We start from the raw sequence: 14,081 nt of genomic DNA on the forward strand, positions 1-14,081 counted from the left end.
CCGCCTCTCCGGCTCCATATTGAGGGTGGAGGAGACGAGATCGCTCACAAAATGGAGGCGGTCCGTGCTGCCTAGAGCTTTGGTTCGAGGGAGGAAGTCACTAGTCAAGGCTGGAAAGAAAGTTCCCCGCCTCCTCAGAGGCTATTAATATGTTTGGGAACTCCCTTAAACTGCTTAGGGGGAGAAACGAAGCTTCTTGCTGGCTGCAGGCAGGCTAGGCATTCTTATCGTGACACCCACCCCCAACCCCGTGACTGAAGGAGCACTGCAAAGTGGCATACTGGCCCACAGTATTGACAGAATGGGAGGGAGCGTGCTGATCTTGTTAAAGCACTGTGGTGGTTACACTAGGGAGGAAGGGAGAGATGTGTTGTGCAGGGCTTGCTGCCCAGGAGAGACTGCTGTTACAACTAGCTTGCAGCAGAAGGACTGAGAAACAACATCCTGTATGATAGAGGACAGCGCTCTGAAAACCCTAGAAATGTTTAACCCCAGTGAGATCAAAACACCGGAAAGAAACAACTAATTCCCTAAGAAAATGTTGCCTTTTATTTCTGTGGACAGTTCCTATAACATAGATGTGTCCTGAGGATAATTTCTCTCCAATAGAAGAGAGAAGCTATAACAGCAGGTGTTTTTCCTCCCATATGAGAATGGCAGTTCATATGCACATAATAAAAATAAACAGAAAAGGACTTCACTCTTCCTTTCAGGAGTGACCTGAAGAGTTATGTGGTCATTCTTTTAAGGTAAAAGCAGTCTGAGTTGCTAACTGAAAACCCTGTAGTCTTGAGGGGTGTCAGAGAACTGTAAAAGATCTGTCCTGTTTTTCCTTATGTAGGTTTTTTGTTTTGGAGGAGCCTAAGCTCTACAGTTTCACTTAATAGATTTCCTTTAATATGTGTAGAAGAGTTTGAAACACTTAATATTCCCAGCTGTAACATAACCCAGCTAAAAATGAAGTAGTGTCAGTAGATACAAAAAAAAAAGCAATTAGCGCGAGAAAACAGTATTTCACTTAGCCTAAAGCAGTTTCTGTATACACCAGGCATGTTACCCTGTAAGTTTTAAGTTTACGTATAGTTAGAAAGGAGATTTTTTTTTTAATTATACTTCTGTAGTCCAGACCACTTGGAAGACCATAGAAAAGAAGCTTTACTTTGTAGTCATAGGACCATTGACTGTCAATCATTTATATAGTGTTCCTGTAGTAACAAAGTTGGTGCCTTAAATAGAACGTTGTTACCGAGAATGCTGGGACTCTTTCTCGCTAAGTTTAGCAGGTATAAGAGCAGGGATTACTTCCCAGCCAGCATTTCATAATCTTGGGCCTTGTTTCCTGTAGTACAACCTGAACATTATAAACCAATGGTTTCCTAAAGCAGTAGATAATTCAGAAGTTCTCTTTTGCCGTGTATTGCTTCACAATATTCATTGCTCTTTAGGGTGGTTCTGTTGCACTCAAAGGGATGTTCACTTTTCTGACCAACCCTAGCACCATCAACCGCTTTATTTAAACTGAGGCACAGATGAAAGCACTTCACCTTTAGATTTGAAGAAAGACATCTACATGTAGAAGTCTGTGGCTGGTTTTATGTGGTTCAGGTCTCAGCCTAATGCTGCATCTCCTCTAGGTTAACCCACTGCAGCAGAAACAGTGACGCCTGTTACGCATTCATCCTGCAGAATTGAAGTCGCATGCAGCATATCTAGCCAGCAGCGTAGCTGGCCGGCACCTTGTTGTGGAGTGTTTTACATGCACAAAAGTACCGGCTTGCTAAGTAAAATTTTAATCTGGTTGCTTTTTATAAGACTTCTCTGTCCTGGGGATAGGAGAAAGCTGTAAAATAATTGTTCATAAACTCCTGTCAAATGGATGGGGATATTCTCTGCCCAACTGAAAAAAACAACACTGGAAGAGAGCAGAAAGAGTAATGCATTTGTAAGCCCACTTTAACTGTGGTATAGAAAACTGTGCTCCAAAAATTACAATATTTGAAAATGTGGGTGATCATATGCAGGTAATATTGTCAAGAGCTTTAATTAAACTTGTTTGTTTTACGATACTTGTTAAGGTACTAGTCTTATGCCAGTAGTTGTACCCACAACTGATCATTGATCAGTCATTATTGAAAACATTTTTTTATCTGTAAGACATAAGTCCATGTTGGTTCACATTTGAGAGGTATTTCCTGTAACACTGAAAACAGATACGTAATTCTACTTTCTTGCTTGCATGCACTCAACTTAAAAATTATGTGAGTACAAAATTTATAATTTTTTAGGAATTGATACATTTCTTCAAAATGCATAAAAATAACCTTTCAAAATGGATATCCCAAAAGACTAGACACTCAGTTTGGACAAAAACCTTTTTTTCTTCTGCATTGTATTCTTAAATTTTTTTATAGTTCCTCATGATGATGCTTCATAAAGTGCTGGAACTTCCCTTTATCTAGCAGTGCTTCATTGCTAATCCCTACAGAGCAATATCCAACTCGAACATAAGATAGGCATAAAATGACTGCACTTCTGGAGGGGTGGGGAGCAACCAAATTATTTAGTATGTTGAAATCTCTTTACTATTGTTTGCATTTGAGCACTCATAAGTTGTTAGTTAGTTAGTGTTTTAATTAAAATCACACCTCATTATGTGTTTACTATGCTGCTCTCTAAACCCATTAGAAGTCATTGTTTTTATGTAAATGTATTCCAGCTATTTGTAGTTATAATGTGCACAGATAATTTTTAGTAATTCTGTGAAATTTTAACTCTGTGGTTTGTACTCAAAATACATTTCTGGTTTTTGATTTCGTAGGGCCATGAGCCAAAGGAGCCAGAGCAGTTGAGAAAGCTGTTCATTGGAGGTCTGAGCTTTGAAACAACAGATGATAGCTTGAGAGAGCACTTTGAAAAATGGGGCACGCTCACGGACTGTGTGGTAAAGTGTCAAATATTAGTTTGTGCATTTTAAAGGATACAGTACTTAATTTAGTACAGAAATGCAGAGTACCCCCTGTGTTTTTGCAGGTGATGAGAGACCCGCAAACAAAACGTTCCAGAGGCTTCGGCTTTGTTACTTACTCTTGTGTGGAGGAGGTGGATGCTGCCATGAGTGCTCGACCGCATAAGGTTGATGGACGCGTGGTTGAACCAAAGAGAGCAGTTTCGAGGGAGGTAAGTTAGTGTTTCAGTTAACCTTATTTCCTAACCTTTACCTAATAATTTAAAACGCTGAATGTCATTTTTGGTGTTGTAGGATTCTGTAAAGCCTGGGGCACATCTTACAGTAAAGAAAATATTTGTCGGTGGAATTAAAGAAGATACAGAAGAATATAATTTAAGGGAGTACTTTGAAAAATATGGCAAGATTGAAACCATAGAAGTCATGGAAGACAGGCAAAGCGGAAAGAAAAGAGGCTTCGCTTTTGTAACTTTTGATGATCATGATACAGTTGATAAAATTGTTGGTAGGTAACTCTTTAGTGAAAAATTACTTACATGATAGAAGTGTACTGTTAGATTTCAGAACAGCAGTGTGTGGAATGTAAGATGTCGGCATAATCAACTGCTTTACTTTTGTAAGAGATGGGGTAAATTTAATGTTCCTTTTTAAAAGTGTGGCCATGCCTTACAGTATCTTTCTGTGAGAGTTTTACAGCATATTGCTTTCCATGATTTGATTTTCTGATGCTTTCCTATTTCACAATTTCCTCTAGTTCAGAAATACCATACTATAAATGGACATAACTGTGAAGTCAAAAAAGCACTCTCAAAACAAGAGATGCAGACTGCTAGCTCTCAGAGAGGTGAGTTTGGAGTTGCTCATGGGTATTTTATGTAACAGGTTTTCAATTAATGTAATTTAAGTGAAATATTTTGTAGGTCGTGGGGGTGGCTCAGGCAACTTCATGGGTCGTGGAAACTTCGGAGGCGGTGGAGGGAACTTTGGCAGAGGAGGAAACTTTGGTGGAAGAGGTAAATGATTGGAATGTTTTATATAGAATGTGATTTCTACTTTTTTACTTCCTGTGTCAGTTGGCTTAAACACTTAACACGTGTGTTCAGGAAAACATTCTCATCTGTTTTGTGTTCCAGGAGGCTATGGGGGTGGTGGTGGCGGTGGTGGGAGCAGAGGAAGCTTTGGGGGTGGTGACGGATACAATGGATTTGGTGATGGTAAGTGTATTGTTTACTCCCCGCACCCCACATCCCCACCGTTATAACCAGCTGTAAGTCTTGCCCTCACTTTGGAAACAAAGCTGCTTTGATAATGTGTTCTACAATGTAGAGCTGTGAAGAGTTAAAGCTTTTTTCTTTCTTCCACAAAACAATGAGTAGAAAAAAGAAACACTCCTATATTTACCCTTTAAATAACCTCATCATGAGGTTCATACAGCAGCTGTTTATGATTATTGAGAACTAAATGAAGATTCTGGTGTCAGTTGAGAATACTAAAACTGATTAAAGGAGTGTCCAACTAACATACCTGAAGTCTTTTCAATCAACTGTATGACTTTTCATAGCTCAGTCATACCTTTTTCATGATGGAGTTTGGATGAGTATCGAAAATGCATCTGCAGAGAATTGTGGAAATTACCAAATGGATGTGGAAGTAGCATTTTTGGGGGCAGGGGAGGGGAATGAAGGAAGTAGCATGTCCTGATTCTATAGGCAGGTATATGTAGTGATGTTGAGTTCTTTGCCACCTTTTCCCGGATTGGAACTACTCCATCAAAATGTCAGAGGCCAGATCAGCATCTGGAATACGAAGTCTTTCAGATGTGTGATTAGAAAAAAATAATGTCCAGGAGCTTTAACACACATGTAAAGAAAGCTGAACGTCTAGATAAAAACTGTAAACCAGAATTGTTTTGAGGGCTTTGCCTGCTTGAGTCATTTTGGTTGAGAGGCATAAAGAGGATGATGCACAGTACTGACAAAGCCATTGCATAAAGAGGCAGTTACTACATGTAATGGGGGATGGTGGTAGCAGCATGTCTATGTATTTTCTGTGAGCCAGAATGAACTTCTAAGTATCATGTTTCAAGGGTATACATAAACTGATGGGGGTTTTTTGTTTGGATTAAACAGTTTAGGTAAATGATGTAACTGCAGTGAATATTAAAAGCTCATACAGGGAAAATACTGTGGTACATTTTTATTGTATGCCTTTGTTTCTTTGGGGTTTTTTTTGTTTTGTTTTTTTGTTGTTGTTGTTTTGTTAAGTGGACCTTTCCTTACAAATATTTAGCTTTGGTGTGTTTAGTTTGATTCTTCTTTTATTCAAAGGTGGCAACTATGGAGGTGGTCCTGGCTATGGCAGCAGAGGAGGTTATGGTGGTGGTGGAGGACCAGGATATGGAAACCCAGGTGGTGGATATGGAGGTGGAGGAGGAGGATATGACGGCTACAACGAAGGAGGAAATTTCGGTGGTGGTAAGATGCTAGCTTTAATTAGACATCTGTGGTTTTTAGGCTGAGTTGTATAATGGCTGAAGTATGATTCTGCACAGAACGAGTTGTATGATTAGGTCTTAATGTAGAACGCTATGTTAGATACAGAAGGTTTTTTTCCATCTGGACCAGCTTTGATACACTATACAACATTGTTTTGCCTGGAACTTATTTTTCAAAAAGCAGCAGCTATAAATCTGTGTGTGGAGGTGAAGTAGGAGACTTTCGGAGCTTTTGAGCATTTGAAGTATGCTGTTGCTGTCAGATACCAGTTCACATCATGTAGATCGCGTCCTCCTTTGTGAGGACTATAGATTAAGCTTGTATAAGCTTTTTAATTGTTTGCCTCAAGTTTGGGGAGTTAAGCTGCAAAAATCTGCTGCATATTTTCTTACATCCTCGGATGTATATATGCAGCATGCCTATTACAGTTTTGTCACTGTTTGGAGCAAATAAATTGTATGTAGTTTATGTTATTGCCATACATGCAGAGTGTTGGGCAGTGGAAGAAGGATGGTGAAACCCATGTGCTTTTCTGAGTTTGGACGCCTTAAATTTGGTCTTCAAATTACCTACTCAAATCTGTATATATTTTTTTGATGTCATGTGATGTTTTTCATCTTCAATGAAAGACCAGTTTCTAATCTTCAGAATGCTAAGGGTCTGTTGTCATTTGTGCATTGTGAGTAGAGGTACCTTGCAAAATGTTTGCAACTGTATTTTGAATTGTTTTAAACGATGACAATTTACATTTACATCGGATGTCATAATTTGGCAAGCTTCACGTCCTAAGTGTTGGACAAAAGTGGCTTTATAAATCTGTATTTGTTTCAGGTAATTATGGTGGAAGTGGAAACTACAATGATTTTGGCAATTACAGTGGACAACAGCAGTCTAACTATGGTCCCATGAAAGGTGGTGGCAGCTTTGGTGGCAGAAGTTCAGGCAGTCCCTATGGTGGTAAATATGATTTTGTACAGAAAACATTTTCTGGGTTAAAATGTCTTGTTATTCTTGTATTCCAATATACACCCTGTTTTTTGTAGGTGGTTATGGATCTGGAAGTGGAAGTGGGGGCTATGGTGGTAGAAGATTCTAAAAATGCTACCAGAAAAAGGGTAGGTGTAATGCATATTTATAATGATGATTAATAATGTACAACTGTTCACTGAGAGTAATAATTTTCTTATCCTGTATTCAACAGGCTACAGTTCTTAGCAGGAGAGAGAGCGAGGAGTTGTCAGGAAAGCTGCAGGTTACTTTGAGACAGTCGTCCCAAATGCATTAGAGGAACTGTAAAATCTGCCACAGAAGGAACGATGATCCATAGTCAGAAAAGTTACCGCAGCTTAAACAGGAAACCCTTCTTGTTCAGGACTGTCATAGCCACAGTTTGCAAAAAGTGCAGCTATTGATTAATGCAATGTAGTGTCGATTAGATGTACATTCCTGAGGTCTTTATCTGTTGTAGCTTTGTCTTTCTTTTTTCTTTTTATTTTCCCATTACATCAGGTATATTGCCCTGTAAATTGTGGTAGTGGTACCAGGAATAAACAAATTAAGGAATTTTTAACTTTTCAATATTTGTGTAGTTCAGTTTTTCCACATTTAGTACAGAGAATTCTATAACAGAAATAAAATGTAGTTTAGGGTGTTTCCTTGTTAGTTAATAGAAGAGGATTAATGCATTTCTCAATTACTATTTTGTATTAATTTAAAGTTAACAATAGAAACACCTATTGATTTGCAGTCTTAAGGGTCTAGTCTCAGTGTATATATGTAACTGTCATTGACATGAGTTACATAGGCATACAGAGGGAAAACATCTGTATGTTGCATTATAGTTTGTTTAGATGTATAACTAGGATTGAGTTACTCAAATTAGTGTTTGTGAATTATAGAACTAAGCTTTACCTTAATGAAAATCTCAAATTACTTTTTGGTTTGTGCATATTTTTTTAATTTGTAGTTCTGTATTAGTACTAGCGCTTCAAGAAAATAAGGCATGATAAATATTTTAACACGACCAACTTTAGACACATTAAAGCTGTCTCCCGTCTCATTTGAGATGTATAAGGGATAACTGCAGTTGCTAAAGTCTTGGGTGAAGAAAAAAGAAAAGAAACTTGCTTTTTACCTTTATATTTATTGTAATTCCCGAGAAGTTAAGGTGGGGGGAATCAAGTGCCTGTTTCCTTGGGATATACAATGAATCATGTTTCAATAAAACTATACTTTGGGGAGGGTGGCTTGGAATTTTCATCCCCTTCCTTTGTCCCCATTTCCCTCTCCCTCACACCGGACTGCGCTGTTTCGATTAAATGAGGCGTCATAGTGAGAGTAATAGGTATGTTCCTCACTAACTAAATGGCTATATACTTTCTTGCGTGCACCCTAGGCAATTTTCTGGACACATTCTTCTGACTGGGAGCCAAGGGTAGCACAGGTGTAATCACTGACAGTCCCAGGTAATGCGTTCCAAAAGCCCATTCACGATGGGCTCTAACTAGTATAGCTTTCAAGCTTTTTCCCTTGCGAATGTCTACGCTCAGCTATGAGCTCGAAGATAAAACAAAACACAATCTAGTTGTATTTTACTGACTAGAAACACTTCCCGCAATGTAGAATGGTACAGTCTTGAGTTTCCACAGGTAGAATGATAGCGTGTTACAATTTGATTTGATGCACTGGAGTAGCAAATCTTATCAGCACATATGGCTAGAAATTGTACTTCGTTCTCGCTTCTGACCTCCAAATTAAGGTGCTACAGTCTGTCCTTTTCTCATCTGATGTGAATTCACTCGACTATTGCCAGGACAGTGCTTTCTGTCAATTCAGACTCAAAAAGAGTAGGGGCCCAGTCAATAGAAGAAATACTCAGACACTTGACAATTACTTGGAATTACTCACACCTGTTTCACTTCTGGGTCAATGTGCAGTATAAGGTAAATGCAATTCCAGTGTAGGAATGAATCTGCAAAGATGTATGAAATGGCTCAAGGCATAATCAGTCATTAATAATGAATTATAATTTTAAGAAGTAGTAGAAAAATAAGTGTGTTGTTTGAAAAAAAAAATTAAACAATGTTATTTAAACGCTGTTATTGGAGTGTATTTAGACTGTAGTATGCTAAAACAAGGAACTGGTGTCAAGATGATAGCCTCCAAACTGGATTTCAAAGTCTGCTTATTTTTTCTGTGGAGTTTTAAAATATCTCTAAAGTTAAAGCAAGAATTGGTGATTTAGTGAACGCTTCTGTTGTTGTACATATTAATTTGGGCTTGGGGTGGGGGGGAGGCTGTATTTCAATAAAGGCGTTTTTTAAACAACCCATTTGGAGTTTGAAAGCATTGGAAACTAAACCACAACTCACTAGGGAGTGAGCCACCTAACTACTGACTTGCTTTGTACGTTACTACGCTTAGAAGATGTGTAGACTTGTACCTGGGGCGTGCATCTGATTGCAGGGACAACTGGAGGATGGGGTTGATGTCCCTTCTGACAATTGATCTGGTATTTCTAAATTTTTTTAGAATGTATTGACAGTGTTCTTTTTAACAGGGCCTCTTGTAGCTGTACTGTGACAACAATGTTAACTTTGAAAAATAGTGTCATAATAAACTTTATGAACAAGATCTGTATGCAACCTTTTAAGAGATGGATGTAAGTGACGGCTTTGTAGGTGGGTGGGGTAGCTTAGCTGTCGTTTGTGACGTGGAAAAGTGTAAGCCGTGAGGACAGTGATTAACCAGCTTTAAAGAACCTAGGATGTACTTCTTTGATCCATACTTTGCTAAGGAGACAGGACTTCAGCAGCCTATTGAGTATGGAGAAGTCAGCATAATTAAAGAATGACAAGGCAGCAGGAGCAACAGCTTCAACTTCCAGAAAAGTGAAGGCATAAGATACTGTGCTGATAGTGAGCAGCTTCCCAAAGGCTAGTTAAATCTGCTTATCACAGCTGAAATATCGAAGAAAGTCTAGCAAGAGTTCTTCACCTTTTGGAACCTCCTTGAGTGATAGCTACTTGAGTTGACTCAAAATCAATAGGTCTAGCATTTAGACCTGAAAGGAAGGGCAATGAGCATAGGTAAGGTTTGCCTTTAAAATTTTTCATGAATTATAAAGAGTAGTGGGAGGTTTTTAAACAAGGTAAGAGTAATTTCTTTGATTTTCAGGTTGAATGAGAAGCTGCTGCTTGACAAAATGGGGAATGTCTTGCACATCCTCTTCAATTGAAGGTTTCTGACTGGGTAAGATTTGTAGTGTATAGTCAAACACTTGTTTAACCGTTGTTTCCTCCTAGGCTTTCCTTTGCCAGCCTTTTAATGTCAAGGAAAGCCATAAGTATTAAGGAGCAAGTATTCCGGCGTATGTCGTCCCGTGTTTCCTGTTCTGGATGAGGGTTGCTTGCTGGCATAATTGCTGTTCGAGAATCTTCTGTTCCTGGCAGGTACAGAATGGCTGTGTGTCCGAGATCAACAAGGCAGACGTGAGGAATGTTTTGAAATGCGTGCTCTAGTTACTGTGGGGAGTGTACTGTGGGGTTCTGAGAAATTGTTCATTACCTCGCAATAGAAAGAGACGCCTTACAGAAACCGTGAAGGGTGAAGACACTGAAGCGCTTCATCACAGTTCTCAGCAGTGTGTGATGCGCTGCTGCTGCAGTAATTCTGTAAAGGCGTTTTGCATTGGTTAGAGCAGTGATTTCCCTCCTAATAAATGAACCTTGGCTTACCGGGTGGGTTTGTATTTATCTCTACAAATCAAAGAGCTCCCTTTCAAATTTCTGGTGCTTTCAGGCAGGGTAGTTGAGTGGAGGCCAATACCGTCACGTGATACCCAGCTGAAAGCACAACTGCATTTATACCAATGAATGGCAATAAACGAACTTCTCATGAAATCTGCTTTTATCCACGTCGGTTCTTAACTCTTGGAACATGTGTTTCCTTTTCTGCATCTTTGATTATTACAGGTCTGGGCTATTTTTAACTCCTTTTATATAGTAGTCTAGTATGTATTTAAACTTGCCAATACATTTTTGAGTCTGTGCATTCTTTTTGTGTTTCTATTTTAGTGTTGGTTATGCTTCACTTACTCAGAAAATAAAGACAAATGGAGCCTGTGCATTTCAGTGTTAACCCGGGACTTGGGCACGTTCACAGACTGATTCAAGTACTTAAACTTGTTGCCTGCTGTCTGTAAACATCCAGAAAGCAAACTCTTGACACTGTAACATACAATTAAAAGTTAACTTGGAAGTAATTTACAGTGGTAAGGTTGAGATTTTCATATAATCAGGAGCTACTTAATGGAAATCTCACAATGACTGTATGTATTTTTTTAAAAAAAGTTGACAAACCTTTTTGTGAGTAAAGGTTGAGCCAAAATTTGAAACTGCTGCTTAGTAAGGTCACAGTCTCTCCTTAGCGTAGTGTGCTAGACAGCTTGTTGCTGAGGTGACAAGCTTGCTTGCTTACACCTAGAGGTGGAAAACCTTTGCTTTTGCTCTGCTAGGCAGAGTTGCCTTGTGAGCTCGCCTGGGCATCTGCATGTAGCAACAGGTAACGGGGAAAAGCATTAGCATGTCTCGTGATTACTCAGTTGAGGGCAAATGCTTTTGTTACTTGGGGGAGGGGGAACATTACAATTTTTTAACAGCAAAATCTTGAAAATGTTTTATCAAAAGTAAGTTCTTAACACAAACTCTTTCTACGTTACTAGGTCTGTGTTTATAGAGCAAAGCTCTGCCTCTCCTTGATGTGAGAGGATTCTACGTTGCTGCAGACTTGTTTTGTGCTCTGGAGGGGTCTTTCTGCAGCGTGTATAGGACCAGATATTCACTGTTAGAATTATTTTCACACTTGGATTTATAACACTCTTGTTAATTTCAATGATTCATACCCCAATTTGTTCAGAGATAAACACATCGTTAATGAGTACTTGGTCAAGTGTATCTTTGTCCAAGAGGCGGCACTTCCAAGAGTTAAGAATATTGTTTCATCGCTAGGTTTTTCTATAGTGGCTGCTATTGAAAATAGCAGCTGTAAATGGAGATGGAGATGTAAAGATGTAAAGTTAACGAAGCATTGGTCCCTAAGCTGCAGTTCTACAGAAGTTTATTTGATACGTAAACCTGTGTGTTAATCTAAAAGCAAATGGTACTTCCAGGTGGTAAAAATGTATTTCCCCAAAAGGGGCCCAGGTTGATGCAGATGTGATAGGTGTTTTGTTATTATAGAACCCTGAAATTAAACACGGCATCTTGACTTTGATAGCCTTTAAATATTTAAGGCGGGAAGGGGAACGCTCCTAGTCTATCAAGCATTGTTTGTGTGATGTACTGACTTGCTGTCTTTGGTTCCTGTGTTTAAAACATTAACATGTTTTCATATACTGTCTACACTGCGGTGGAATATTCACTTACATATCAGTCTGTGGTCTCTGACAAGTGTCTGTATCTTAAATTGTGTGGAGCATGAAAGTTCTTGAGTATCACTAAAATTCAGATATCTGATGGATGATTCTCTTTCTGCTGTGGGTGCTACAGGTTGACATCTCTATATAAGATTAGCTTTTTCCTGAACTAAAGTAATCCAAGTATCTCCATAGAAGAAAAGTGGCCTTCATGTAGAAGATAATATCGCAAGATTGGAAACAGAATAATGTTATAATAACTGGCAAAGACTTCAAGAGCAATGGTGCTAGTGTGCTGAAATCTTAGAACTTGTGGTTAAACAAGTTTGAAAATAGCATGGAAATTTAAAAATTCCAGTATAGTCCATAATGGATTGAAATTTGTGAAAACATTTCAATTTTGTATCAGAATAAAGTGTATATTGTCAAATGACTTACAATTTAAAATGCGTTGCCATCACCTTTTTTTAGTCCTGTGAGGAACAAAGCGGTCTTAAATTACTGTGACACACATTGCGACACAAGAGTTCCAGGATCATCTTTCTAACTCGGGACTGCAGGTCAGAAAACCTTGGTTCAGACCAGCTCCTCAGCTTTACTTTTAATAGTTTTAAAACTGAATGTTTTGATCAAGAAATAAAGTGTCTCCAGGTGGAGACTTGCCAGTGTATGAGGTCGGCCTTGTGATTTATTAGACTTGGCAATGTCACTAGTCACTCTCAGGCTTGGGAACACACCCTGTACCTCAGTAATAATGAAATGAAGGGTAGAGTTTGCAATCTGTTGTTTTCACATATATCAAAAAAATCTAATGTGGAATTTATTTTTCCTTGATGTTGGATGTTTCGATGCAAGCACAACATTCAGTGTGTTCATGATACAAAAAATACTGGTTTAAACAATGCAAGTTGTTGCGGTCTGAGTTACTTCAGATTGATTTTCTTTTTTTTTTTTTTTTTTTCTCCTGTCTTGGTAATGGAGTAAGTATCCCTGTATTAGGTTTTAGACATGTGGGTAGTACAAATACAACAGCCCCTGCAAAAGCTGTAAGGATGCTGTTTGCCTTTTGCGTTAGTGCTAAAATAAGGAACAAATTGAAGTGTAGGGCAGGGGTTTACCAAGGTCTCTCTTTTACAGCCAATTTGTAGTGGAAGTATTTACATTGCAGCTAGAGAGAACGTTTTCTCTGTAAGTCAGATATTTGATTGCCTAGTTAAAGGCAGGGCAAACCCAGGAGCTCTTCCTCTTTGTTCTCTGTGCTTTGCCATCAGACCTACCTGTGTATTACAGCTACTGTCTATTGGTGTGGAAAGACTGTCCAGGGCCATAGCTCAGTGTGTTTCCTCCTTAATGCCTATGCTCTACAATTGCCATCCTTAAATACGGCCTAGATTCTCTTGCTTTAAGAGGCAGCAGTGTCTCACATTCCCCTAGTGTTCACCCAGGCCTGGCAATCGTTAGGGCTGTTCTCCTTCCTAGGCAGTGCCGGTGGCAAAGTCAACAGAGGCACATCTGAACAACAGCAGTGAGAAAATGTCCCTTGCTGCTGCGATATCTTTGATTTAGTTTAGCTGGTGCTTGGCTGTCCTATCTAGAGCAAATAAATCTGCTTTGTCCATCAAATCCAGTCTCTAGGTTTTCAACCATTGGTATTGACCGTCTGCATTCTTGTGTTCCGAGTATGTCAAGGGGGTGCAGTGGGATGGACTGATGAGCTGTTAACAAGGAAGACAGTCAGTACAAACAAGGTAAGTGGCCTCAAAGTGCAAGTTGGGTCACCTGGATTTCCATTTCCCAATGTCTTCTGCAAAACCACAAATGTTACTTGATGTAATGGGCAGGGTTCCTAGCACTGCCAGGGATGTCAGAAAGTTGAGGCTATGGTTTTTTGTGTGACTTCACTGTATCTACTGCCTCAGATAAGGCCATTTTATGGGGCAGGACCTCACTTGAACACCTTCAACAAGTAACATGGTATGAGAAGTTGTGTGAAACTTACTTTTCTCTTAAGGTAGGCAGGGCTGGAACATCTGATGATCACAGGTTTAGGTGCAAAAGACTTCCTTCTGGTCCTGGCACTTGGCCATCGCTCCTGCCTTTTAAAATGGGTATAGTCAATAGGATCATGGTTCCTGGCATTATGCTGCCCTGGCTCTTCTTGGTGAAGCTGTTGTTACTGCTCTGCTTTCCTACCCCTGCTCTTCTC

At 39.3% G+C, this 14,081-nt stretch overlaps 1 protein-coding gene across 1 annotated transcript; it reads left to right on the forward strand.

Annotated features, from left to right (window-relative positions):
* Positions 1-2,818: 2,818 nt before the first annotated feature.
* HNRNPA3 (heterogeneous nuclear ribonucleoprotein A3) lies at positions 2,819-7,499 on the forward strand. The gene is made up of 10 exons (XM_009698869.1): positions 2,819-2,941; positions 3,031-3,177; positions 3,260-3,470; positions 3,720-3,809; positions 3,886-3,978; positions 4,099-4,179; positions 5,293-5,439; positions 6,292-6,417; positions 6,504-6,575; positions 6,662-7,499. The coding sequence occupies exons 2-9, from the start codon at positions 3,034-3,036 to the stop codon at positions 6,554-6,556; spliced, it is 945 nt and encodes a 314-aa protein (XP_009697171.1). The 5' UTR covers positions 2,819-2,941; positions 3,031-3,033; the 3' UTR covers positions 6,557-6,575; positions 6,662-7,499.
* The last annotated feature ends 6,582 nt before the right edge of the window (positions 7,500-14,081 follow it).

The sequence above is a fragment of the Cariama cristata genome, unplaced genomic scaffold, assembly GCF_000690535.1.
Source record: "Cariama cristata isolate BGI_N322 unplaced genomic scaffold, ASM69053v1 scaffold39834, whole genome shotgun sequence".
Lineage (NCBI taxonomy): Eukaryota > Metazoa > Chordata > Aves > Cariamiformes > Cariamidae > Cariama > Cariama cristata.